Source organism: Podarcis cretensis, assembly GCF_951804945.1.
Source record: "Podarcis cretensis genome assembly, chromosome: 17".
Lineage (NCBI taxonomy): Eukaryota > Metazoa > Chordata > Lepidosauria > Squamata > Lacertidae > Podarcis > Podarcis cretensis.
This window is the reverse complement of record NC_137187.1, coordinates 40,104,778-40,125,632: the sequence shown is the minus strand read 5'-3', so window position 1 is coordinate 40,125,632 and position 20,855 is coordinate 40,104,778. Positions and strand designations below refer to the sequence as shown.

Below are 20,855 nucleotides of genomic sequence, written 5' to 3'. Positions count from 1 at the left end.
CTCTTTCGTCCCCTCCTTTATTTGCATTGCCTTGACCTTCCTGGGTAGCATAATCAGAATCATGGCCTGTCCCCTGTGAGCTCACCCCCCCCCCCGCAGCCACAGCTGACAGGTTGCCCCCTCCCCCTTAAATTATTCAGCTCCCCATAGCTGCCCCCTTGGCTCCATCTGCATCCCGGCTGCTGTTCACTGAGCCCCCGCCGTGCTAACAATATAAGCCCCTCGCTTGGTAATTGCCAGATGAATAGAGGAAGGCAGGAGACATGGGAGGGAAATGGGGAGTTGCAGTCAGGGAATGTAGGGGCCCATACACATGCAGGCTTCCCATCACATACCTACCAACATTCCTCAGATGAAAATGGGGACGTTTCTCACTCTCTCCTGCCCAACTGACCCTCCTCAACCCCACATTTTTTGTTGTCCCCCCCACAGAGCATTTCCACCAATGGAACATAGCACACAAAGCCTGTACCATCCTGAGAAAACCATCCAGATTTTATGTGGTAGATTTACAAAAAGAAAAACACACATCATTAAATAAATTTTAGAAAGGGGCAAGAGTAGATGCAGGCTCACAAAGAAGAGAAGAAGAAGAAGAAGAAGAAGAAGAAGAAGAAGAAGAAGAAGAAGAAGAAGAAGAGTTTGGATTTGATATTCCACTTTATCACTACCCTAAGGAGTCTCAAAGTGGTTAACAATCTCCTTTCCCTTCCTGCCCCACAACAAACACTCTGTGAGGTGAGTGGGGCTGAGAGACTTCAGAGAAGTGTGACTAGCCCAAGGTCACCCAGCAGCTGCATGTGGAGGAGCGGAGACGCAAACCCGGTTCTCCAGATTACGAGTCCACTGCTCTGAACCACTACACCACACTGGCTCAGGATGGCTTTCAAAATTCTGGGACTGTCCCTGGAAAATGACTTGGAGCACATGCCACCAGGCATCTAGGTGGTCACTGCAATGGCAGGATGGTGGGCCTGATGGGTCTTTGACCTGATCTAGCAGGAATCTCTTACATTCTTAAGAAATGCCAGCACCCATTTACAAACAAATCATTCGCCACCGGCATGTGCATGTGCATGTGTCTTTGCTTTGTTGTCTGCATTGTTCTGCTGGTCAGGAGGGCAATTCTACTATCCTCTTGCACTTGATGTATATTCAGAGAGAAGCCAAGGAAGTGTACCAGGTCACATCACTCATCAGAAGGTTGCAGGGAAGTCAGCAAATGGTCATTTGTCTTGGTTTCACCTTGGGTAGTTTTAGCAGTGCCTGGAATGGAAAAACTATTTGCCACTCAAACAAAGGATTGGATTGTAGAATCTGAAATGGGTCCCACAGTGCACTCCAGGCATATACAGGGAAGCTAAACATGCCCAGCTGATGTCGCCAGACCATACTGTGACAATCTGCGCACTCTGAGGTCACCCCTGGAACAGGGAGAAGTTGATGTTTCATTTCTAGCTTGCTGTGCTGGAGGTCTCTGAGCATTCAACACACACATCTTATGTGATCTGAGGCTTCTGGCATGGCATAGTGCAAGACAGATGATAACATTGTCCTGCCCGCCATGTTGGAGGGCTCTGGTCACACAATGCAGCATCTAACACAATTTTGTTTTTCTCCTAAATTTATTTCATTTAGAAGTAAAATAAAACCAAGCACAACCCAGGGCTGTCCCTGAAGCCCAAATAGGCCATTCTGCAAACTGGTTCCAGGGCAGGTTCAGATGTCATCCTACCCTAGCCAGTGCTCTAGCTTTTGGCCCAAATTCCATTTGCCAGGAAATCTGTCTCCATCCTCATATTCTGTCATCGAGATTCGCAGAAATTAGTGCTAGATCACATATTTAGGCATGCCTAAGGTCCCAGGTTCTGTCCTTGTCATCACCAGCTAAAGGGTTGGAGATGTTCTGGGCTGGAAAAAGCCACTGCTTCAAATCTTGAAGAGCTTCTGTAAGTACACCAGACTGGGCTTTGTGGGCCCAAGCTCTGACTCATTGTGAAGCAGCTCTTTATGGCCAACAGAGAAATGAACAGCTATTCTACTCATGTGTTATGGCAGTGTGGAAATACCACCCCAAAAAAGTATTTGTGAGTCAGTGGGGTACATGCTGGAATGTATGCATTAGATTCACTGTGGCTGATCCTCTGGTTTTTGGGTGTAGCTGTTGGTGCTGGCCTAGAAGCACCCTCCTGTATGGAAGGCTGGTTGTAAGGGTGCTGGCAGCCTACAGAGTGCTTCTGTTGTATAGATTTTATCTTCAGTGGAACCATGCCCTGTGTGCATGGGCAAAGTCCAGCCTTCATGGGGGGGGGGATTTAAAATTGAAGGAAGTGGTGAAAAAAATAGCCACAAGCACATGTCTTCTGCAAAATGTCAAGAAGTTCTGAGCTTTCTGTCACACTTCCAGCACCTATCACCCATGACCACTAGGCATGCTAAACTGGGGCTGGTGGCAGGGCCATAGGCTCCTCATCCATGCTTTAAAGTGACTAGGAAGGCTAGCTCTGGATAGCGCTAAATAGAGAGGCATAAGCCTAATATTTGTTACCTGGGCAGGGAGCAAATTTAGACGCAATCTCAGTGCTGTCTCTAAACAAACCTTTTTACTTCCTTCCATATACTGTACACAAGTGGCTGCCATTCATTCATCTGGGTCATGGGGACGCAGCTGTGAAGAAGGCAAAGCCTGCCCTTCACCCCTTGATTGGCAGAACCTGCTTTCACATGTATCACCTGTCAGAATTACAGGATTTTAGCTAGTAATATCAGAACAATCAGATGTGGACCTGACACATAGGACTGTCCAGTCAGTTAGTGATGTGAAGGAGCATTACAAAATGAGACGGAAGTACTGGCATTATAATTAGGAAAACTGATTGAATATTCTCCACATCTGAATGCACTCCTGGCGTCATGCTGATTAAGAGCATGAGCTGGGAAGTCTCTGTCTCAAATGTTTCCATCTCCTGTGAATCCATTAGATAATGTTAGGCTGGGCCTGCACAACTTACGTCCGACCAAACCAGATGCAAGCCATGTCTTATGGCCTGGCGGGCTGTTTAGAAAATGTTCATGTTTATGCAACTCCAGGCAGGCAGCAAAGCCAGGTTTGTTGAGCCTACCAGGGAGGGACCATGTGTGGCTGATAAGCTCTGTGTTTGACTCGGAAGATCAGAAGTTCTACAGGCTTCTCTTAGGCAAACTCCTTCATCTGGAAGATTTTAATAGGCTTGTTATAAAAAAACAGATTCTGTAAGCTACACCCACCTGCACACCCACCTTGCTCCATGGAGAGTTCCGTTTCTTGGGATTCCTTTGGTTCTCCTGGTGGTATTTGTCTGGACTTTGCCCAATGTACAATGCAAGTGATGCAGCTAAAAACCAGGAAAATCTATATCTCTAGCACATCCATATCTTGACATCAGTAGAACCTCTGGAGCTACTGAACATGAGGTTGTACTGCATTGCACAGTTTGCTTGCTTAAAAAAAATTCTTCCATTCATCAGAAATATCTGTTAGGGGAGAAGGGCAGGAGATGTATGGAAATTGACAATCAGTGGATAAAGAGCACAGCATCAGTGTGAACTATTAGAATTCTGCCTTTCCATGTATCTGTTTATCTTTCCATTTATAATAATATATTCTTATCTCTCTGCTTTCTTTCCATCCTCTGCACTCTCTCTCCCTCTCCCTCTCCCTCTGTCTCTCCCACCCTCCCTACTTTGCTATCTCCATCCATCAACCCACTATTCTTCCTCATCCACCATCGCCTCTCTCTTTCTCTTTCAGCCCCCAGCCCCCATAAACCTTTCCTCACTCACCCGCCCCCCACCCGCTCTGCCTTCTCGTGACCCACCCTCCCTTCCTGAACAAAAGGGCCCCTCCCCTTTCCTTTCTGCCTTGAAAATACACGGCACCCTAGGCCAAGACCTGCTACATCTTGCCTTGACTTCGATTTCGGGATCTCCCTTCTTTCCTTCTCTCTTTAGTAATCCTGCTTTGTTGATGGGGGCGGTCTGGGACTGGGGATACTGGGCTGGTGGTTCACCCACTTGTACACACAGCATGCTCCTCCAACAAGTTGGAGTGAAGGCTGATGGAAATAAATAAACACAGAAGGCATCATTAACTCCCTCTCCTCTCCAGCTCCTTTTTGCTGCCTGTGCTGTCATCCTTGGGGGAAAGGATGTTTTGTGGGGGAGGGGGACAATGATTATTACACAGGGTTTCTTCCCTTTTTTCTTTACACTAACGGTCTCTTTCTCTCTCCCTCCCTCTTTCCTCCCACAGCCACAAGCCACAGTGGGGGGTGCATGCTGCTTGCTCCCCTTTTGCTGCGCCACTGCCCAGAGTTGGAGAGAGGCCCTGGCCAGGGGTGCCAGGTGAAATGGCTTCAATGCTGGCTGGTTTGCTGATGCTCTGGCCGTTGGTTCTGCTCCTCTGTGATCCAGCAGCGTCCATCGAGTTCCCCAAAGGATGTGAGTAGTGATGGCATCAGTATCTTTCCCCCTACGTGTGGTTTTGGAAAGCGGTAGGGTGGGGTTTACTACTGCCGCTTGTGGCATGTTTCCCGAATGTGAGAGCTTGTGGTGATGGTGATGCATTCTGGCCATGTTTTGTTGTGTCAGAACATGTGGTTGGTTCTTTTCAGACAGTTTGCATTTGTATTTCTTTTACAATTCTTGTTGGTTTCTCAGAGCCCTGTTGCAGGCATTTATCTCTGATTTTATATTATCACATAACCTTGGGTAACAGTGCCTCCCAGCTCAGTCTGCCTGCCTTCCTTTCCCTAAACCTTTGGTGCAGCAGGGAGCAATTCCATCTGGAAACTGGGAGGGAGGGGTAGGTAGGTAAAATAAATGGGGGACCTGCATCGTGCTGCCAGGGGGGAGCTCCCTAAATGCCCTGCCCCCTAGAAACTGCATAGAGAAATAGTGCTACTCCTGCCTGTTTGAGGAAAGTACTAGTGCCTTGTGACACCAGCAGTCATTAATCCAATCCTCACCCTCATCTCAGACCTATTTGGATGGTTAGCACCCAACGTGCTTCACACTAATGAAAGCGGCAAATTTTGCCAATCGTAACAGGTCAGGAAGCAAAGGTTTGAGAATGAATGTAAGTCTACAGAGATGTGCATCACTTAAGGTGTGGATGTGCAGAGCTTGCGGAAATGGAGACAGAAAGGGAAGGAAGGATGGGCCAGCGAAAAGAAAGGTGGAGCTATACCCAGCTGTTGATTCTGGCACTCACCTACACCTTGCCTTTATGACCACATTTCTGTACAAATTATACATTTGTGAGTCGTTAAATATATTTTGTTAGTCATTGAATATATCATCTAATTTCTATAGTGCTTTCAGTGTGCAGACAACTTCACAGCGCTTCCTTCTGCCAGCCTCACAACCTCCCTGTTGAGATGGACTGTACATACAATTCCATGATTTGGACAGAAATGTAGGCCTAAGATAGCAACTTTAGCGCAACCATCCAGGTGTCTGTGGCTGTGATGGAAGTTGACCCCTGGCCTTCTAGACCCAAATCCACAAATCCTTCTACTAGATCACATTGCCATTACTGACACAGTTTCTTCAGACATCTTTGTGCTTTGACTACAGTTTGATGAGTTTAGGAGTTATCAGCCCCTCCTCCTTGTCCCTTCCCTGCTGAGGCCAATGATTCTTTTGACACTGGCTTGCTTGCTTGTTGCAAAACAGATTGCATGGAAGTGTGCTTACAGGCAATTTCAGCACCAAGGACAGCTCTTGAGGCCTGGGAGGCAGGCATAGAAGAGCTGTCCTTTCAGCACTGTTGTGCAAAGGAAGCAGGCGTTCAATCAGTGATGCCCAAAGTGGGCGATACCCTCCCCCCCGGGGGGTGATGGAACGATCCAGGGGGGCGGTAGTAGCCCCAGGCGCAATTGGGGGGCATTGAATAAAAAATAGGGGGTGATGGAAGCATAAAGAAAGAAGAGAGGACAAGAAAATTTTGAAAAACCGTTCGTACATGTTTCATCTGTTGTGTAATGACGCTTACTGCCAGTTCAGTCACTGTTGTGGGATGGCAACAATGCCTTCCTTGGGTCTGGAGGTCATGCTGGAGGTGAGGGGTTTTCCCAGTCATGGGTGAACCCTTTTTGGCTTCACCCAGGCTTAGGAAGTTGATTGCAACTTGTCTGCCTATTTGGCCACTGGCAGGCAAGCTGTGGTGCCCTAAGCCGTCAGGGGGGCACTGGGTAATTTTTTTTCTTTCTGAAAAGGGGGTGGTAGGCCAAATAGGTTTGGGAGCCTCTGGGTTAGATTATTAGGAAGAGGGCAAAAGAAAAAGGACCTGTGTTTCCAATCCAGCGTCCCAGCCCCTTCCCCACCCTAAGAGGTGGAAGTCAGAAGGTCCGCAGAATTTATTTTATTTATTTCATGAAATTTATACACCACTTGATTGTAAAAGAAACCTCAAAGTGGTTTACAAACACATAAAACAAATCAAGAAAAAATTACAATATTTTAAAACATCCTCCCCCCAACCCCCCCCCCTCCAAGTGTAGAATGGAAGCAGCTCCTTCCATCCTGGCCAGGTGCATGGTGGAAGCTCTTCATATTCTTGGAGCCAAACTAGACCCGATGGTGGCAGCCCCATTTGTTGGGGTCAGGGTCTGTTCCAATCATATACATACATGCTAAGAGGGCTGGGGAGCTTTTCTTTTAGTGCAAAAGGGGGGTGCCGGTAAGAGGATGGGCAAACCTTCTCAGTGCCCCTCACTTATCTCCCTGCAGCCCTCGGGTGGGGAGCTACTGGCCTGCAGGCCGAGTGTGGCCCATGGTGGTCTCCTCATTCAGCCCACAGCCTCCCCTCCCCACTGCACAGTGATTAATAATAAAACCAGCTTCCAATTGAGGACAATGGAAACCTGATTTCAAGCCTGATTTCCATGCATTTTGGGGAGAGGATCATGTCTGGGGAAGGGCTAGGGTTAACCCTTCCCTCCCTTTGCACTGGGATGCCCCATTACCAGCACCAGAAATTGTCCCTACATGGCAATGAGGCTTGAAAGTAGTGTCAGCCTCTCTTTCTCCCACTCAGCTGCTTTCGGGTAACTGGAATGAATTGGACAAGAAAAGAGCCTTTAAGGAAACAACTATGGACAAGTGTTCTCTTTTTGCTGCTTTTAAAAAATACAAAAAATACAGGACCCTTCAATTTTGTATTTGATTAGGGGAGACCTAGATCTAAACTAATGGCTCTCCTGCTGTCCCATTTACTTTGTCCCTTGGCTTAAGTGCTTTTGTGAGTCAAAAGGGATGAATGGCATTTTTCTTTTCTACAGAGATGATTGTGTGGCTCATGCTGTTCTCTCAAGCCTAATTTTTACCGGGGAGGAAAACCTTGGTTTGGGCTGTAGAATGCAGGTGGGGACTCACAATGAAATCTCCGCACCCCACCAAAAAACCCAGTTGCACGTGGAAAACTAGCATGTCAGGGAGATGAGGCAGAATTCAACCAAGTTGTTGTATGCATGGAACAAGGTCCACTCATGCAACTCCCTCTCTGCCCCCACCCTCTAAATCTGCTCTGGAGGGTTGGGGGAAAACCTAGAACAAATTTAGAGGGTGCATGGAAGGAAGGAGAGGGGGGAAGTCCTATGGTATGAGCAGACCTCATTCCACACAGGCACAAGCATGAGTTCAAGGTTAGCATTCTCCCTGACCTACCTACTAGGTTTCTGTGTGAGAGGTTTATTTATTTTTGCATGGAGAAGCATTTAGTCCAAGAAGCCCTGGTCTGTAGTTTAAATTTATCATGACTGAATCTTCCTTCATACAAAGAAATGAAAAATTCTCCCTCACGTGGTAGTTCATTCACTATGTGGAATATATTTTTGTGTATGGAGGAATGTGACTTCAGCACCTGCAATATGAAGTTGTGGATCTCAGACAAAGGTGTACCTCTTTGATGGCGACTGGGCCTCAGCTGCCCTGGTCTTGTGTTATGGGTAGATAGGGACAGATGAGGAACCTGCGTGGGAAACGGTTTCTATGTCTTTGTTGCTGGGGCTCTCAGATGTGCGCTGGATGCATAGCCACCCTTTTCAAAAGCCTTGGGAAAAGCATTGCCATTTGAGTGAAGGTCACGAGGGTTGAGTGTGTGGAAGGGGGGGCGGGTTCCTCTGTGTGTCCTGAGCTATGTGGTGAATTGCTCCCCAGTGTGATGCTCCCTCTGCCATCCTTTCTCCTGTAGGCTTGGTTCTGTGGCCAATGGGGTTTCTGTGGGAAAAGGAGAGGATGGCTCCAAGTGTGAGTGAGGTGAAGAATCAATCCAGCAGCAGAAACACTCTGCAGAAGACAGCCCAGCCTGAGAGATGGGTTTAGGAATGGGGAGAGTCACAGGCCCACACAGAGGGGGGAAGGCAGCCGGGTATGCTTGCCCCAGGCCACAGAGGGCTTAGCCAGACTTATGCTGTTATGCCAAGAATGCCCCGTGCCTCCCAGCAGACTGAGGACTTAATGGGCAAAATGGCAAAAGGTGAAATGCCCATGTCTGTCCTTATGCACTGCAAGGCTCTGATAGTAAAATCTGGACTAGCGTTACTGCATACTAGCACGTAGCGTCAGTTCAGATTAGGTGTTGCTGCCATGGTGGCAAGTCTCATGAATAAGACTCCTGCTCCGGGCCTCAGACAAGCTCTGCATGGGTTTGGTTGGCAGTATCTGTGACCAGCACAATCACCCATTGGGAAGGAGGCTACAGAGCTGGGGCTGAATTTGTCACTGAGGACAAATGCCAGGACATCCATTGTGTGTCCATTGTGGGCTGCTGTTCCTATAGAATCTGCAATAACAATGTGGACTGTTAGAAGTGGTGGGGGTGGGGTGGTGAGCTGCCCACTTGCTGGCATTTCTTATTGGGCCATATTTGGGTGAGAGAACAGGAGCGTTTTCACAAGCTCTTTTGAGGCAGAAGTCAGAATTACTTGCTCACCCTCCACTCCAGACATGGCTGAATTCACTTTCAGGGTTTCACATTCTAGTTTACTAAGAATAGGCAGGGTTTAAATTCCAACCTTCACAGCATTTTCAAAGCCTTTTGCTTCATGTGCTATGACTGGAGCTGTTCTCTTCCCTCCTCCAAGGAATTCACACAAAACTGATCTCAGTCCTATCAACACCCTGTCTTTGGACATTCCTTTCCTGCCAGTTGTGTCAGGCGACTGCTTTTTCAGTCCAGATATTTACTTGCAGGAAAGTCAGGCTCAACTAATGCCAAGCGTGTTGCTGAGTTCAAATGATATCTCCACTGTGTTACTCATTGTCTATGAAATGAGCTGTTTTGTCAAAGGCAGGAAATTATTTTTGGCTCCGCATAATTTGTTCTTTGCAAATCCACATTGGATTCTTGCATGCTTTACAAATCAATTGTTTCCTGATTTTCCTCTGACAACTTCAGAGGGAGCGGCGTTAAGCTAACAGGATTTATAATTTGTTTCCCTGGCCGCTTTGCCCTCCTCTCTCCTGCCAGAGCTGTTGAGCCTCCTCAAAGGTAGTTGCAAGTGTTCCTGGGATTCCTGTAACTAATTCCTTCTACACCCAAGGGTGTAGTTCCTTGGGATCCACTGACTTGCTTTCATTCACAGTTGAAAAGCTACATTACTGTACAGCCAGATAGCAGCTTTAGAAAGAAACCTCTGCTCTAGGGACCTTTTCAGGGCAAGGAGGAACGTTGTGCTTTTTCTTAGTTCTTTATCGGCTATCCCTTTTCCCATATAATAAAATGTGATGATGCTGCAAGTAGTGTGAGACAGCAATTTTTAAACAAACCAACACTGTAGGTTGAAATCACGCAAGTGCTGGAGATGGAGAGGGAGGAAAGAAAGAAAAGAAAAGAAAGACTGTGTTGGTGTAGATAGGTGGGGACTCATGATGCCCTCTCAATGATGTTCACGGCCTGATTCATACATAACCAGAGTTCAACAATCTGTGGTTTACCACAAGTGTGGGGAACCTGTAGCCCTCTAGATGTCGCTGAACTACAACTCCCATCATCCCTGGCTAAGCTAGCTGGGGCTGATGGGAGTTATAGTTTAGCAAAAACTGGAGGGCCATAGTTTTTCCACATCCAGCTTGCTGGGAATGAGCAAGTCTGCTGGTCTGCCATTCAGTTCGCTCCTGCTCCCTTTTTCTGTGCCAGGAGGAAGCAGAGCAGAGCACTGACTTTCTTGGCATTGTGTGCAAACTGGCACTTGTGGTTAATTTCTCTCCAAACAAATCATGAGATCAAGCCAAGAAGAAACTGGTTCCTGCCGCTTGCCTCGAGAGAAACTAACCACGAGCTCTGGTTTGCACATAATGCTATTCCAGGGCTCTGGTCTATTTCCTCTTGGTCTGGCAAAGGAAGGAGGAGTGGGCACAAATGTGAGCAGTGGGCACCAGCTTGCTTGCTCATATCAGTAAGACCAAGTTTGTTTCATTCTGGCTTACCATTATGTGCAAACTGGGAAACAGTATACGATTCTATGTAAGTTATGAGCCAAGAAATTCTGAGTTTCATCTCAGTCATAAACTTACAAGGTAGCCCTAGGCAAGCTGTTCCCTCTAAGCCTCAGCCCCATCTGTAAAGAGGAGAAAGCTACAGTGGCCTACTTTACAGGGCTGTAAAGATAATGTTTGGGAACTGCTTTGAATAGTCCAACCTGTAAGTATATGGCATTTTTGTATTATTGTGGATCATTATTTCCCTGCCTACTAGTATGCAACAGCTGTGATTGCTGGGGGAAACTGAACAGTGACTTGGATAAAAGATTTGATTGCTTATTATTTCACTGCATCAGAAGCACTTGCTGGACCCTTGTAATCTCTAGGTGATTCAGCAAGGACTGCATAGCCCTTAAGCAGTAAACCCCAGTGTATGGAAAGTCTGTTGACATCACTTTCACAGTCCAGTTCTAGGACCCAAAATAAGTCCCACTAAAACAGCAGATGTAATAAAAACACAGGAGCATCACAGGAGCAGATCCAGGTAATCCCTGAAAAGGGCTGGGAGGATGAGAAGGTCTGAAAAAAGATAAGAATAACTATCAGGTGAGCATTCTTGGGGGCAGCATTCCAGAGACAGGGTGTCACCACCAAAAAGGGCCCTGCTTTCAGCCACTGGAAGCAGCTGGAGAAGGTTAAGAAATGCATCCCTGAAATGATGCCATGTCAGTGGAGATTTCCAATATATTATAAAGATGCGGTTCTTCATTAGTAGATTGGGGCAAATTCAGGTTATGCAATTAAGGTGGGTTTGGGCTCCTTCACAATAAACCTACTTCCAAAAAGAATAGCATTTTTTTCCATTATGGAAAGTGAGGATTTCACATGGCATCATATATTCTCCTCAAACAAATTGAAGCGAGTGCTTAATAAACAGCATATAACCTCCCCACAAACACTGTGCAAGCAAATCAGGGTGGCTACTCAGTAAACAGGTCACATGCAACCAACGCTAGTATAATGTTACTCCCGTGGGATGTAATTTAAAAATCTCAATCAGGGCCCCACAATGGTTGGCTGTCCATGTTAACTAAGCCAAACATTGTGATCGCTGGTCCCTGTCCTTCCTTTGCTTGTCTGACTCCAGCTCTGCCCAAGTCCTCAGGACACCTCTGCTGAGGGGCAGCCACAGACACCTCCCCACCCGCCTGCCTTTGCGGTGGGAAGTGGAGGCTTGGAGCTTCCTGGTCTGGCTCCTAAGCAGCCTCTGCCATCCTTTCCTGCTCCAGAGGAGGGGGCTTGTGAGTATGGTCTCGAAGTCCACTGGGCATCTTGGCAATGCCTCAGGCAAACGACCTTGGGGATGGGGTTATGCTGCAACGGTCTTGGTGATCCGCACCCATCTGTGCCTGCCATCTTCAGGGGTTGTGAGGAAGGCCCAGGCTCAACATGCCTTGCCAGAGATAGCAGTGACACATATTCACCATAGCAGGTGTGGTGGGAAAAAATTGGAGCTGGCCAAATCCCCACCATCTATGCAAAGCACATTTAAATATGTGACACCCACCCACCCCACCGAAACCTGGGAACTGTAGTTTGTTAAGAATGCTGAGTATTGTAGTTCTGTGACAAGAAAACTACATTTCCTGGGAATCTGCTGGAAGTCATACTTTAAAGGATTGCACAGATCCGCCCCAGGTGCTGGTTTTCTCTCACCATTTTTGTGACCTTTTCTTTTTGAATCCCAAAGGTGACCTTGCAAAAATGTACTGAATTGTTTTACGTGGGCTGCCCATTATTTTCATTGTTGCAATGACCCGCCGTGCTTTTCTGGGCCAGCTCCACACTTCCTCTTCGCCATGCAGTGCAGCCACTCCTGGCTTTCTGATCAATTGACCCACACTTTACATTTTTGGATGCACACCTTAAAAACAAAATGTAATGTATGAAAAGCTTTTTTGTTTTATTATTATTTTATTATTTATACCCCACCCATCTGGGTGGGTTTCCCCAGCCACTCTTGTCGGCTGCACCTGAGTACTTACTGTTTTTTGATATACAAGGTGTTGGGAGGGGACAATCATTCCATACTTATTGCAATAGCTCAATACCTGCTATTAAGGGAAGAGTGGTATCTTCTTCCTTAGTTAGCATACTCTCTAACATGTCGCAGCCCCAAACCGGGATGTGTGTCTTCTGGGCCATGCTCCTAAGCAAGTCATGTGACCCGCGTGAGAGTACGGAGCTTCAAAATGCACTTCATGGGTGCCATGACAGTACTCTTGTGGATTATTGGCTACAGTGCTCTCATACGTTTTTAGACACTGTGCTCTCACATGTTTTTGGGTGCCATGGTCTCGCGTGACAGCAAGGAACCAAAAAATGGGATGTCCCAATTTAACCAGGACAGTTGAGGGGTATGGGGGGGCACTAGGGGCGCATCGGAAGATGGCTGACAATAACATCTCTCTGACCCACACGAGGTAATTAGGAGGCTGTGATGGGAGTAAAATAGCCTCCCTAACCCCCCAAGGTTGTGGGGGGGGGCTGCCCTTGCCTGCTGTGCCCTATACCACCCCCAAATTTGTGGGGATGGGGGCACTAGGCACAATGCCCTCCTGTGGGATTTCGGCACTCCTGGACGCCGTCTCTGATCCGCGCCGCTAGCTGCAAGAACTTCAAAAGAAACAATTAGGATGAAGCGAATGCACATATTTCAAGGAAGGAGGGGGAGTAAAGACTGCTAAAAGAAGAGATCTCTGATAAAACAAGACGAGTTGGAGGAACAAGAGTAAATCATGAGAAGATACGCCAAGACTCGGTATGGCAAAGGGACTGATGGGGGAGGGGGAAAAAAACTTTCCTTTCTTTCCTCTATGTGATTAAACAAGAATCCCCCCCCACAAGTCAGAAATGTTGTTTTAATGACTTAAGCTGTGGATTTAAGACTGTGTGGAGATAATTCACTAACCAAAGCATGTTTCAAGAAGACCGTGAAAATTATAAGAGCTTTGGAATGACGCCGTAAAAAATACCGTCGCCATGTTGGCTAGTTCTGTCGGAGGACTTACCGTAAATCTGGGAGGAGGAACAGAGCTGTTGTTATATTGTGGGTGATTCTCCTCAGAGGGACTTAGGAGTGACAGATCTACGTGTTAATGATGGAAAGAGTGATGTTATTTATGAAAGTGATGATATATGGAAACCATCTGATATGAGGACTGGTCGAACGGAAAATTCACACAGGATTATAATTGGTGTTTGTCAGCTTAAGAAGATTATCAGAAGAGATCGTAAAGAAAAGAAGGAAAAATATACTAATAAGATGAGATATGGAAACAGCAAGATAAGACTGGATAGAATTATGAACATTATTTGGATTGATTTGTGGATATTAACACAGCAGCAAGAAGATGATCAGAATCCCCCTTCGGAACTTGAAATATGGGTCCCCTCAACAAAAATTTAAAATTCGGCTTTGTAATTCAGAATTTATATGATGTGATTTGATTTGATTTGATTTGATTGGTCGGTTAATAAAAATTATTATTATTATTTTAAAAAAAGGACAGTTGAAGGGTATGAGAAGCGAGTGTGGTTAAGGCAGAAGTTGTAAGACAGATGTTGGGGGTCTTTGGCCCTCCAGATGATGATGATGATGATGATGACCACTGGCTATGCTTTCTGGAGAGCACACAAGTCCCCTCATCTCTGTTTCAAGAATAAAGCAGAGCTGTCCCCGCAGGGTGGATGTGGGCCTGAGTTTGATGAACTCAGTGCCCCTTCTGAATGGGACAGAGGAGAACAATATCTCTCTCAACTTTTTTTTCCAACTGAAAAGGCTGCAATTGCGGACAACAGAAATTGGGGAGTGGGGGTTGAGGGGGAAGAATATGCTTAATCCTTTCCATTCCTACTGCTTTTCTGCTCAAAATTACTTCAAGCTTCCCAGTGCTTTCCTTCTTACATTGAAAAAATATATGTACTTTTTATCGTGCTGTCATGATGATGATTTGTGGTCATGCTTGCCTCCAATGTAATTACATGTGATCCTGCTTTCAATGCCCTTTGTGCCTGCAAATGTTTTTCGGTGCAGATACCACTCCATTTCCATGTCCTGTGACTTCTTTTTGAAATCCTGGAACTTTTAATATCAGAAATGATCCATTTTCTCTTCTGTCCTGCTTTTGTTGCTCTATAATGCAGTAACATCATCATTATTAATTTACACCCTGCCTTTTTCCCTGATGGGACTCAAGACATTGTGGAAGCACTGCAGAGCAACTAATAAAGCAGAATGGCATGTGGACAGTCCATTCTAAGTCCACTGGTACAACACATATGCAGAAGAAAAACACCTTGCACTGGTCTAGGAGGTTGACTAGTATGAACTCTAGGCTACCTGCAACTTGCTTCTTGCAGGTCTAATGTGCGAGAATGTTTGGCGCTACTTGTGTGGAGATGAGACTCTGACAACCTTGCTCTTCCTTAATTAATTTTCTGCCCTCAAGGAAGCTCACTGCTATTGAATACAAATTAAAACAATCCAGAATTCAATTAGAATCCAAACAATAAAACGACAACAGAGAAGCAGAACTAAAAGCCCCACGTGGCCCCAGCAGAACTAATCTGGTCTTCCTCAGAGGCCCTGTGGAATAAAAAGCTCTTGGCCAAGCGATGAAAAGCCCAAGGTGTAGCCAGCTTGATGTCCCTTTAGTGCAGGTGAGGATGCCCCTGGTCTACAACTCCCAACACCCCTCACCATTGGTCATGCCAGCAACATCTAGAGGACACCAGGTTGTGGAAGGCTGGCCTATAGGGGGGAGAAGCCCCTGAGTCATCCCTGCAGACTCTGAACCAACAGAACTCACATTCAATAGGATTTTGAATGCAGATGCCCCCCTTCAACTCCTGGCACCTGCAGGTTAAAATGATTGTGGATAGCAAAGCTGGGAAATTTCTTTGCCTAAGGGGGACATTAGATGCAGCATTTATCACCAGAGCTGACCCTTGCAGGCTTGATTTTCCTTTACAAATACAGTGGTACCTCAGGTTAAGTACTTAATTCATTCCGGAGGTCCATTCTTAACCTGAAACTGTTCTTAACCTGAAGCACCACTTTAGCTAATGGGGCCTCCTGCTGCTGCTGTGCCGCCGGAGCACGATTTCTGTTCTCATCCTGAAGCAAAGTTCTTAACCTGAAGCACTATTTCTGGGTTAGCGGAGTCTGTAACCTGAAATATATGTAACCCGAGGTACCACTGTATCAGGCATGTCTGAGTGGGGAGGGGCTGATCTGCACTGGGGTATGTTATGTGGAAGGAAGAGGGTTTTAACCTTTGCCCTTGCACAGGTCCCATTTGGATCAGCCCCCTTTCCCCAATGTCTGCTCTTTGCCGTTGTTGCTGACATGAGGGGGCAGAGTCCGCAGCAGGACCACCTCAAGGGCTTAAAGCTCCTCCCCCACTTTCTAGCCCACCCTGTACTTCTGACCCAGAAGAAGCACAGCAAGCCAAATCTTGTCATGAGCAGCTGCCCTTTCCTGAGTCTCCAGAGTTTCCATCAGGGAGTCTTCTCTCAGCCCCCTGGAGATGCTGGGGGTTGAACCCGGGACCTCAGGCATGCGGGGCTGGGGCTCTAGCACCGTGGCCAGTGTCCTTCGTAGTGCATCTAGTTGGATCCTGGAAGCCTTTTGTCTGAGCGAAATGAACCAGCAGCCTGTGTCAGTTTAAGGCAGTTCCTGGTGTTTTATGGCATTGCTCTGTGCTAGGAGAGCCTAAAAGCCTAAACGTCTAATATATTTCATTCAGAACAGAACAGAAACGTTCAAGTAGAGCATGCTTGGAAAAAAAAGGGGGCAAATGTGCCAAAATGCTATTTATTTCCATGATATTTAATCAAGTTTTCAGAGTGCATAAGAAAGCTTCAGTTTGAACAATCAGCGCCTTGTTGTGCACTTGCTGTGTGTTGTCGAGAGGACGGCTCGGCTGCCCCCAAGTTTCTGCTGCCTCACCCTCAGCCTGAGCCATCCACAGGGCATCATGGCTACAATTGGGGGCTTCATTGGGGCCCCAAGCAGAGCTAGTGGGACCCATAGCATTGATGGATCATTGGGGGTGTGGTGAGGGGGCGGGGGCAGCCAGAATGGCGGGGCACCAGCAAAGCAGGGCACCTGTCTCTCCAGTTCTTCCCAAGTGGAATCCTTTCCCCAGCAACGGGAGACCCAGTCCAAGACTCCTGCTGGGCCGCAGCCCGATGATACCAGGCCAGTATGTTTTGCAATGATGTTTTGCAAATGAGTTGCAAATCATGGGCTTGGTTTCTAGAAAAGTCTCCTGTCTCTCTTTGGAACTGAGGGTCATCAGGTTCAGAGCTATATGTGATCAATCTGTATATGGGGGTATTGTTTTTGTTTGTTATTATGGCATGTATTTTGTGCTTTTATATTGGAAACTGCCCTGTGAATTTTGGATTTAGGGCAGTATAGAAATAACAACAATTCATTTTAAATAACCAAGCATCAGCCATCTGAGCTGAATGGATGTTCCTCATTTTCTTAACCAACACTCTCAGCATTTGCTTACAAATTCAGACTGCACTGATCAATAATCCATTGCACATGTAATACAATCCTAAGAGTGTTTACTCATTTCAGTGGGACTTGCTTTCTTTTCAATGCTTTTAGGATTGCAGGCTTAAACTATTTTGCACTAAGTGAATTTAGCAAACTTTAACACTTTATATATGGTGATTCTTTCTGAAGCTAACCTCTTGCTGTGAAAATTTTAGCTGTTTGTAATAGATACAGTAGAATTCCTCTTGGGATCCATTTCCCAATCCCTTTAGGAACCCAGGCATCTAAGAAGGGAATAATGCCTCATGTTTTTCTAATAATATTGAACATTTCCTTCCCACTTTTTTCCCTTTGTAGAGGGAACATGTACTGCCTTTTGGAGCCTAACATTTTGAAAAGAAGTTACGGTTTGCATGATTTAATTTGGAGCGCTCGTCCATAGGCTATGAGCTCTCCTGCAGCTGCCCAGTCTCACCATGAGGCCTCAGGCTCTCTCCCTCCCACCCTGGCTCCTTCCTGCCCTCTCCCCTCCCCCTCCCATGTTTGTGTCTCTCTTCGCCCACCTCCCCTTATGTCTGGATGAGCAGGCAAGTGGATCCCAAGAGACTCCATTCCTCCTCTAATTGGATTGGAGCCCCTTCCCAACCTGTCGCTGACTCAACCAGAGGCAACGTGCTTCCTCCAAGAATCAATTCAGCTTGTACTGAGGGAATTGGCAGCGGGGTGGGGGTGGGGGTGGGGGTGGGGGGCAAGGGGGCAGCCAGCTAGTCAGAAGGCTAGCTGGATTTTTTGTCTGATCCATGGCATATTGGGAGGATTCCCACAGCCCTGGTCTAAACCTTGAATGGATATTTACAGAACTAGTTGTGGTTTTTTAATAATAATAATAATAATAATAATAATAATAATTTATTTGTACCCCGCCCATCTGGCTGGGTTTCCCCAGCCACTCTGGGCGGCTTCCAACAAAGATGAAAAATACACTAAAATGTCACATATTAAAAACTTCCCTGAACAGGGCTGCCTTCAGATGTCTTCTGAATGTCAGGTAGTTGTTTATCGCTTTGACATCTGATGGGAGGGCGTTCCACAGGGCGGGTGCCACTACCGAGAAGGCCCTCTGCCTGGTTCCCTGTAACTTGGCCTCTCGCAGTGAGGGAACCACCAGAAGGCCCTCGGAGCTGGACCTCAGTGTCCGGGCAGAACGATGGGGGTGGAGACGCTCCTTCAGATATACTGGACCGAGGCCGTTTAGGGCTTTAAAGGTCAGCACCAACACTTTGAATTGTGCTCGGAAACATACTGGGAGCCAATGTAGGTCTTTCAAGACCGGTGTTATATGGTCTCGGCAGCCGCTCCCAGTCACCAGTCTAGCTGCCGCATTCTGGATTAGTTGTAGTTTCCGAGTCACCTTCAAAGGTAGCCCCACGTAGAGCGCATTGCAGTAGTCCAAGCAGGAGATAACCAGAGCATGCACCACTTTGGCGAGACAGTCTGCAGGCAGATAGGGTCTCAGCCTACGTACCAGATGGAGCTGGTAAACAGCTGCCCTGGATACAGATTTGACCTGTGCCTCCATGGACAGCTGTGAGTCCAAAATGACTCCCAGGCTGTGCACCTGGTCCTTCAGAGGCACAGTTACCCCATTCAGGACCAGGGAATCCTCCACACCTGCCCACCTCCTGTCCCCCAAAAACAGTACTTCTGTCTTGTCAGGATTCAACCTCAATCTGTTAGCCGCCATCCATCCTCCAACCGCCTCCAGACACTCACACAGGACCTTCACCGCCTTCACTGGTTCTGATCATCAACCAGTGCGACCAAGGCAGTTTCAGTCCCATGATGAGGCCTGAATCCCGACTGGAAGGGATCCAAATGGTCCGCTTCTTCCAGGCGTGCCTGGAATTGTTCAGCAGCCACTCGCTCAATCACCTTGCCCAAGAATGGAAGATTTGAGACTGGGCGATAATTGGCCATCGTGGCCGCATCAAAGATGCTTTTTTAAGAAGTGGTTTAATAACCGCCTCTTTCAGCGGGTCTGGGAACGCTGCCTCACAGAGGGAAGCATTCACCACCCCACGAAGCCTATCGCCCAGTTCTTCCTGGCTAGCTTTTATAAGCCAGGATGGGCAAGGATCCAGGAGACAGGTGGTTGGCTTCACTCGTCCAAGCAGCCTGTCCACATCCTCGGAGGTAACAGATTGGAATTGATCCCACACAACTTGACTAGACAGGACTCTAGCACTCTCCCGCCCTGGCCCTGCTCCCACGGTGGAGTCTACTTCTTCCTGAATCTGAGCGATTTTATCTGCAAAAAACTTTTTTAAAACTACACAACACCCACTCAGAGTAAAATTGCCAACTCTTCCAACCATCCATGGTAGCTGTGCTTTTTAACAACAGCTTGATCTGTAGCCACTGGCAGGTGATTCTATGAAAAGCTTCCCCTGATGTTTTCTGTGCATATAGTTGCCATTAGATATGAGAAGGTCATATGGTGAAGCCAACCACACTGGAGAGCAAGTGTGGTGTAGTGGTTAAGAGCAGTAGTCTCGTAATCTGGGGAACCAGGTTCGTGTCTCCGCTCCTCCACATGCAGCTGCTGGGTGACCTTGGGCCAGTCACACTTCTCTGAAGTCTCTCAGCCCCACTCACCTCACAGAGTGTTTGTTGTGGGGCAGGAAGGGAAAGGAGAATGTTAGCCGCTTTGAGACTCCTTAAAGGGAATGAAAGGCGGGATATCAAATCCAAACTCTTCTTCTTCTTCTTGGTCAGTTGCCAATCCTAGTCACATGCCCTCCAACATTTCTCTGATGAAAATAGGGATGTTCCATTCTATAATAATAATAATTTTATTATTTATACCCCACCCATCTGACTGGGTTCCCCCAGCCACTCTGGGCGGCTTCCAACATATATACAACATAATAAAACATTAAACATGGAAAAAAACTTCTCTGCACTGTGCTGCCTTCATACCCTCTAATATTTCTCCAGCGAAAATAGGGATGTTCTAAGGAAAAGCAGGTGGCGCTAAAGGTTAAAGCCTCAGCGCCTAGGACTTGCCGATCGAAAGGCCGGCGGTTCAAATCCCTGCGGCGGGGTGCGCTCCCGCTGCTCGGTCCCAGCGCCTGCCAACCTAGCAGTTCGAAAGCACCTCCGGGTGCAAGTAGATAAATAGGGACCGCTTACCGGCGGGAAGGTAAACGGCGTTTCCGTGTGCGGCTCTGGCTCGCCAGAGCAGTGATGTCATGCTGGCCACGTGACCCGGAAGTGTCTCCGGACAGCGCTGGCCCCTGGCCTCTTAAGTGAGATGGGCGCACAACCCCAGAGTCTGTCAAGACTAGCCCGTACGGGCAGGGGTACCTTTACCTTTAAGGAAAATCAGGATATTCCAGGATCAAATCGCAAACAGGGACAGCTTCTGTAATTCAGGGACTGTCCCTGGAAAATAGGGGCACTTGGAGGGTCTGCAGTCAGTGCTACAGCAGGCTAGCCACACAGCTGGGTTCTGTAGCCAGGGGAGAAGAGGCAGCTACCGCCCCCTCCAAAAGTGGGAAGCCAACTATGCAGGGAGACAGAGCAGCCAGTCAGTGCTGGTTGACCACTGGGGAAGGAAAGGGAGGAGTCATTGCTCAATGGTGGAGCCCCTGGTTTGTATGCAGAAGGTCCTGGTTTCAGTACCCAGCGTCTCCAGGTAAGGCGGACAAAGGTCCCTGCCTGAAACCCTGGGGAGTTGTTGCCAGTCAGTGTAGAGAGAATACGGGACGAGGTGCTCTGATTTGGTAAAAGGCAGATTTCCGTCTTCATATAATCT

General features: G+C 47.3%; 1 protein-coding gene across 9 annotated transcripts in view; it reads left to right on the top strand.

The window, feature by feature from the left end:
* The window catches only part of L1CAM (L1 cell adhesion molecule), a 103,073-nt gene that overhangs the window by 19,474 nt on the left and 62,744 nt on the right, over positions 1-20,855 (top strand). For all 9 annotated transcript variants that reach the window (XM_079958656.1, XM_079958655.1, XM_079958652.1 and 6 more), the window contains exon 2: positions 4,292-4,479. In XM_079958656.1, coding sequence (XP_079814782.1) covers positions 4,292-4,479 — 188 coding nt within the window. The remainder of the gene's footprint in view (positions 1-4,291; positions 4,480-20,855) is intronic.